Source organism: Desmodus rotundus, chromosome 5 (genome assembly GCF_022682495.2).
Source record: "Desmodus rotundus isolate HL8 chromosome 5, HLdesRot8A.1, whole genome shotgun sequence".
Classification (NCBI taxonomy): domain Eukaryota; kingdom Metazoa; phylum Chordata; class Mammalia; order Chiroptera; family Phyllostomidae; genus Desmodus; species Desmodus rotundus.
In genome coordinates, this window is record NC_071391.1 from 45,204,908 (window position 1) to 45,212,262 (window position 7,355).

The 7,355-nt window shown below is 38.3% G+C and overlaps 1 protein-coding gene across 1 annotated transcript; it reads left to right on the plus strand.

Annotated features, from left to right (window-relative positions):
• Positions 1 to 1,728: 1,728 nt before the first annotated feature.
• LOC112315840 (olfactory receptor 52M1) lies at positions 1,729 to 6,797 on the plus strand. Its single transcript, XM_024572539.3, has 2 exons — positions 1,729 to 1,800; positions 5,311 to 6,797. Exon 2 carries the CDS (start codon positions 5,438 to 5,440, stop codon positions 6,389 to 6,391), a length of 954 nt encoding a protein of 317 aa, XP_024428307.2. The 5' UTR covers positions 1,729 to 1,800; positions 5,311 to 5,437; the 3' UTR covers positions 6,392 to 6,797.
• Positions 6,798 to 7,355: the final 558 nt, after the last annotated feature.

Consider the following 7,355-nt stretch of genomic DNA (forward strand, 5'->3'; position numbering starts at 1 on the left):
ATAGTTAACAATATTGTATTTTATACTCGAAAAGTGCTAAGAAGCAGATCTTAAAAGTTCTCATCACACAAAAACGATAATTATGTGAGGTGATAGATGTGTCAACTAACCTTATTGTGATGATCATTTAACAAAACATATGTGTATCAAAGCATCACATTGTATACCTTAAACTTACATAATGTTATATGCTAACTGTATCTCAATAAACCTTGTGGTAGGAGGAGTAGCTTTAAAATCAGACTTAACTTCTCTATCCTACATCCAAATCTTTATATACTTCCAATTTTACCAAAGATTTTAACAATTCTTTTAACTTGAGTCTGCATGAGGGAGAGAGCAATAATCTCCTAGAATTACTTGGGAACCTTAACGTGTGTTAACACATTTCCCAGAAATGGTTAGTAAATGAAATCTAGAGCCGGATAGAAAGAACAATTACACAAAGCATTTTTGTTAACATTTAGAGGGTGAAAAATCAATTTTGCACTCTCAAAATGGATCCTGAGTAGCAGAGAGGCTAGTGAGGAGGTTAAAATAAGATTTCTAGGCCCAGTAATAAGCGCACAGAAGGTAGAAAAAAAATGCATGAATAATTAATGTCATTGAGGGTTCTCATAAATCAAGGTGGAGTATTATGAATTACTAACAATGATTATAAATGTACCTCCTTTTATATATGTGAGAACTTTTCTATAGAAAACATTAAATCTTTGCCATATTTTCTGAAACCATTCTCTCCACTTTAAGAATATTAAGTATATGGTAAGAAAAAATGAAATAAAAGTATTTAAAGTAAATGCATTGGACACAAATTGTTTAAATAGTGACAGGTCCATGCTTTGTAGAAATCAATGAAATGAAAACAGTATTTTGTTTTGCTCATGTACACAGCAGATATTTTAAAAATTACTACAGGACAATTTAGCAAATGAACTCACTTAATGCTGGGTGAAACACAACTGGACACTTTTGGAAAGCAACTTGACAGTAGAATTAATGAGGTCTGCAGAAGGGTCGATAAGATTCCCTGGAATTCTACCCCAAGGTTGAGCAGAAAAGGGCTATGGACCAATATGTCTGTGCCACTTTCCATGGTGGGAAGATGGACTTACCACTACTCTGGGAAGTATGGGTTAGAGTAACCACAGACACAGACACCTACACTATTGTAACTTGTGATTATGATTATTTTTAACACAAGTTGAAAAAACTAGAAGCAGAATGAAAAATTACAATATTGATAAAGTTTACATTTAAGTAATTTTCTTCTTTATTTGTATAGCCTAGATTTTATATTAACAGTTTTTCTAGATAGTATAAACAATGATTAACAAAGAAAATTAAAATTTCATATTGATTATACCAGTATCTGATGTTTTTCTTCCTGCCTATCTCTTGTGAATTTTCCCAATATCCCTCTTGAAGTCTTTGCAAACCTTAGGCCTAGGAAGAGAACAGACACCTGGGGCCAGCCAAGAGCCCCAGCAGGAGAATAGAAATAAAAGTTTATAATCTAGTCCTGGGAGGCGAAGTGTGATAAGGAGTGAAGACTGCTCCCAAGGGGCGGGGGTGGTAACTGAAGACCCAGAGGGAAGGGCACAGGTTCTCTGTACAACTCTTGGGAAATAACTGGCTATTTTCAGCATCTGGATAAAGAGGTGAAGGACAAAGGAGAAAATAGTGAAGAGATCAGGTCCATGGCTCCCCCATACACTGTGAACTACATTCATCGAAGACTCCTGACAAAAGGTGACTGCTGTAAGAAACAAATAGACTCTGTGGACAGCACCCCAGTGGGTAAGTACATTCCAGAGATGGGACCAAAGTCATTGAAAACACTCCAGTTTTCAGAAACTACATTCATCTTTAGTTCATCCAGGGCTTACCTTCTTCACAGTTCTAGTCAAAAGTTGAAGAAATAAGTTGATGATCATTTGGTCTGGATTATGAATCAAGTAAGAGAAACCCCAAGGCTTACCCAGTGCTTTGTTGCCTAGTGCCCTCCATACACAAGGAGAAAGATTGGGCTATCCCACCTGATTAGGCTCTTATCTTCTGCTCCAATCAGGCAAGCTCTCCTGAGTGGACACTTACAGGATCAGCAGGTTTCTTCAATTGATTATATCCATGTCTAGTCATACAGCGGGAAAGAAGGATGTGGAGTCACTAAAGTCATATGGAAATAGCACTGTGTCTGTGTTCCATGGAAGATGGTGAAGAACCAAGGGGAGGGCTCAATACGGAAGGGAATACAATGCCTATTTCAGAAGCCAAGCATCCTAACATTTCACCTTCTGTGTGCGTATACACACACACACACACACACACTTATAAATAGCTCATTTAATACATGAAACATCTCTAAGGTAGCTATCACTCCCCTTATTTCACAGACTGGGAAATAGGATAGAAAACCGAGGCCGAGAGATGACACTCCCTAAGTCACACAGCCAGAAACAATGAAGTTAGTGTTTGAACCTTAGTGGGTATTGCTTCTAATTCAAGTTTATTTCACCATAACAAAACATCTCTCAGGAGCCTCAGACTCACAATCACAAAGTTCTTCCAGGAGTTGAAGGCATGTCACTCGTGTCCAGGAAAGAATGCCCTTGTGTGGGTTGACACAGAAAAGATTTCTCTGAAATATTTTAGGAAAGTAACACAACTCAGGGGCCACAACTTAGTTCAAACCACCATTCAAAAAGCCAATTATCAGCTTGGTGGATTTATTTTTATACATACCTTCACATTCTTTTTGTCCCAGCTTAAAACAATTGTATTGGTTAAACTGGGTCTGGCACAAGTAAAAGTTGTAAGTCTGGGTTTCCCTCAATCCTATGAACATTGATTCTTTTATGATGGGTAGACACTACTTTGACCTACCCTGACACTGAGCAATTAGACTCCTTTCTGCTTTAGGATGGTGGTTCATCATAATAGTTTCAGAGAACATTTCAAGCATTCTCCTTGTTATGAGATAAAATCGTATACTAACTAGTGTTCTCCTTAAATCTTTGTCCCATCTCTACAATTCCTGGACTTTGAAAGCATCCTTAAAGATGTCCCATGAACAGAGAAACAGGAAATTATTCCAATTTGCAGAATATAAATTTTTGGTCTACTCCCCATAGTGAACAGTAGAATCCAGGGAAAGGAAGCTATTGCTAGGTGCCAAGCAATATTTTTTTTACTTATTTTTGTGCCTTATATTTACCCTTTGCAGATGATATTGTCTCCATTTTTCATTAAAAAAAAGACACTTTAAGAAGCTGGGCAACTTGCCCAAACACTGAGTAAGATCTGGCGTGGGAACGCCTGTTTGGTAGGTGGCAAAGCCAGTGCCCTGAGCTGGTACTGAGGTGCTGCCTCCCTGGACCCCTTTCCCTTTCCCATCTTATCCTGCAGATCCACAGAAACCTCCATTTGATCTCTGAGGAAGTGGCTTCACACATGTTATCACTTACTGGCATATTAAAGTACCCAATTCACAGAATTGTAAAATCAGAGTTAATGTAAAAGAGCACTTGTGAGCCATTTTATACTTCACAAAACTTTCATTTTTCTTTTCAACACCCAGTCAAAGCCTAACCTAGAAGTAAGAAAATGCATAAAAACATAAAATTGTATTGGAGCATGAATGAGGAATCCATGAGGTTACATAGGGGCATTTCTTATGCTTATTTGCTATGAAAATGTAATTGCTATTTATGTTTTAGACAAGGATATTTGAAATGTTCATGGGCTTATTTGAGACAAGTGAGGAGAACTTAGTGACTACTAGCCACTAACTCTGGTGTAAGCTAGAGATACTGAAAAAGGTTTTGTAGAGGAGAGGTGATCTGGATGGGCCTTGGAGAATGGGGGAAATTTTCTTGGATAAAAGTCAAGAAGGTGGTGAAACCACTCAGCAAAAAACATGGCTATTTGAAGAAAGGCACCATGGTGAGTATAATCATGGGGAGTCTGAGACTTGAGTCTGCTGAGAATCTGATGGAAAACATGAGGATGTCAAGCCCAAGACAGGGTAGGAAGCAAATTAGGCCCTCAGATTCTGAACCCTGAGGATGTGAAGCAATAGGATCCCTAGCGACAGGCACCTGAAGGACAGAAGAGCAAGAAATTGGCCAAGTGTTGGCCACTGCTCTTATGCTGACCTCTTTGTCTCTTCAAGGAACAGAAAACAGTCCACATGACCCTTTCACTGATCACAACCTTCTTGGTCTCTGTCAGTCCATTATTTTTCATTCCATCACTCGCATCAGATAATGGGTCAAAGCATCCAGTGAAATGTGCTCATGAAAAGATGCACCTCTACCTTTTTCTACTCAAATTATGTATAATGCCCAGATTCTCAGAGAGTTTAATAAGGTCTGTCCTTATAGTAAAGCTTTCTTAAGGAACTTTTTACCTTTTCATCATCTTTTTAACCATGAAATCTGGGCAATCTTAAATAAGAGATCTTTTCCTTTGAGAAATTAGGTCCGATGCCAAATATCATTGGGGAAATCAATTAGAATTGACAATATGACCAAACCAGTGTTAAACCTTTAGAGAAAAAGTAATTGTATATATTGACTAATATAAGGGGACAATTAACTAAGGAAAATATTTTTGATCGGGTTTTAATAACTTATAAGATTATTTTTAAATCTCTTAGCCATTTTTAAAAGAAAATATACATACAGAAGGGAAAAATGAAAGAAGGGTGTGTGTTTTATATTATAGTGTCTTTATAGATGGCACACATACATCTTAATGAATTTACAATCTGCCTCTTGCTATTCTCTCACTTATTGAGATATATAAACATTTTATCATGTAAATATATAGCTCTAAAAATAATATAAACATAATTCTAATTCATTGAATAGATGTACTAGAATTTAAACAATGCTTTATTTTTGAACATATATTTCTTACAACTTTTCGTTATTATAAAAATAAATAATTACAAGTAGATAATCATTGTTATTGATGTTATAATGTTACTATATATACAGTGATAAGAGGAGTATATTCAGGCACTGGGCTAAACACGTTACATGGACTTACATTTAATCGTTGCTCATAGAACTTTTCTGTATCTTTTCATTTCCTTTAGAAAAGGTTTCCCAAAGCAAAATTACTATGTCAAAGGGAATGAACAATTTTGGGGACTTCTACAGTGGAGTAGGACAATTAGCAGTAGAAATTATGAGCATGCCTGTTTCTACATTTACCAGTGGGTGTTTTCATGCTTAGTCTCTTTTATAAGACATGTAAAATGCCAGTTTTCAAGAAGACATTTATAATTCTTCTTTATTATAGGTCCCACCAGTTTCCCAGGATGGAAATAAGAACTAGTAGTCTACAGTTTCCAGAGGCAATCTCTCTCGTAGAAGTAAAAATCTAAAAATTAGAGCTCCTATCTCTTGGATATTTCTCACCCTCAGATATGTTCCTGTCTAATAATGCCTGCTTGGTGCCTACTTCTTTCTGGCTCACTGGCATCCCAGGACTGGAGTCTCTGCACATCTGGCTCTCCATCCCCTTCAGCTCCATGTACCTGGTGGCCGTTGTGGGGAATATCACCGTCCTGGCTGTGGTAAAGGTGGAGCGCAGCCTGCATCAACCCATGTACTTCTTCCTGTGCATGTTGGCTGTCATTGACTTGGTCCTGTCAACTTCTACGGTGCCCAAACTGCTAGCCATCTTCTGGTTTGGTGCCCACAACATTGACCTAGATGCCTGCTTGACCCAGATGTTTTTCATCCACTGCTTTGCTACAGTAGAGTCAGGCATTTTCCTTGCCATGGCTTTTGATCGCTATGTGGCCATCTGTGACCCTCTACGCCATACTTCAGTGCTCACCCACACAGTGGTGGGTCGTTTGGGCCTGGCTGCCCTCCTTCGGGGTATACTCTACATTGGACCCTTGCCCTTGATAATTCGCCTGAGGCTGTCCCTTTACCGGACCCAAATCATTGCCCACTCCTACTGTGAGCACATGGCTGTGGTAACCTTGGCATGTGGTGACACAACAGTCAATAATTTATATGGAATGGGAATTGGCTTTCTAGTATTGATCCTGGATTCATTAGCCATCACTGCCTCCTATGTGATGATTTTCAGAGCTGTAATGGGATTGGCCACCCCTGAAGCTAGGCTTAAAACCCTAGGGACATGCAGTTGTCACATTTGTGCCATCCTTGTCTTCTACATCCCCATTGCTGTTTCCTCCCTTACTCACCGCTTTGGCCATCAGGTGCCTCCCCATATCCATATCCTTTTGGCCAACTTTTACCTCCTCATCCCACCCATCCTCAACCCAGTTGTCTATGCTGTCCGTACCAAACAGATTAGAGAGAGACTTCTCCACATTCTTAAAGCAGAAGCTCAACCCAAGTGACTATTCTGCACCTATGGGGCATACAGATATTTAGTTATGTAAAGAAAGGGCTCTGACTCGGAAAGTCAATGCAATAATACCCATGCAGCTGGGTCTTACCTGAGTGTTGGAGATAAGGGCCTGTGAGCAATGAAGAATATATTCTGTATGACCATGAATTTTCTGAAAATGGAAAGGGGAATATCTTAAATATCATTGTGGAGAGAAATCAGAGCAAAAGTTTTTGTACTACTATATCCCTTTTCCTATTTGACTTCATCACATGAAGCACAACAGGTAGAAGCATGCAGACGACAGAAGTAGGATCATCTCTATTTTTGACCTTTTCTGGTAAAGGACTTATAGTTTCTCTTTGGAGAATGTTTTCAACAATTTCTAGAAGGTAAAATTATACTCTAACACTTTCTTGAAGACCATTTACAAATTCTGTTAGTAAAGGCCTAGAAAAATTCAACTGTGTTGGCAAGCTTGTCCAATCCTTTTGGCTTTCCCCAGAAAAGGCCTTTTATTGAGGATGAAAGCAATATGAATATTAGAAATCTTAATCTAATGGAATCTTACTGCCCATAAGAGTTAAAGTCCTCAAGCCAGATTATTTACCCATTTAAATCAAGAGATAAAAATATGATATCCCCCACCTTCTCCTAGTAATAGAGTTAACTGGAAGCAGGGAGGAGGAAACAGAGGACATTTAGGAGATTTCATTTTGGAGGCCCTGAGATGGCACACGCGAAGGACAGCAACTGAAATGGTAAAATGACAGTGAGAAGATGACAGTGGGATTACTGGCATGAAAGAGAATAAAGGTAGAGAGAATAAACAAAGACCCAGTGGTAGATACAAAGCTCGAAACAGCTTCAGATCTTTGGTAAATTCTTGTTTCATATTTTTTATTTTTATATGATTTTACCCTTTTTACATTTATTGATTATAGCAATTTCATAATGAAAATTATTATTCCAGG

Bases quoted from the DNA above. Each gene is read 5' to 3' on its own strand.
- LOC112315840 (XM_024572539.3), top strand. From the start codon at position 5,438: ATGTTCCTGTCTAATAATGCCTGCTTGGTGCCTACTTCTTTCTGGCTC.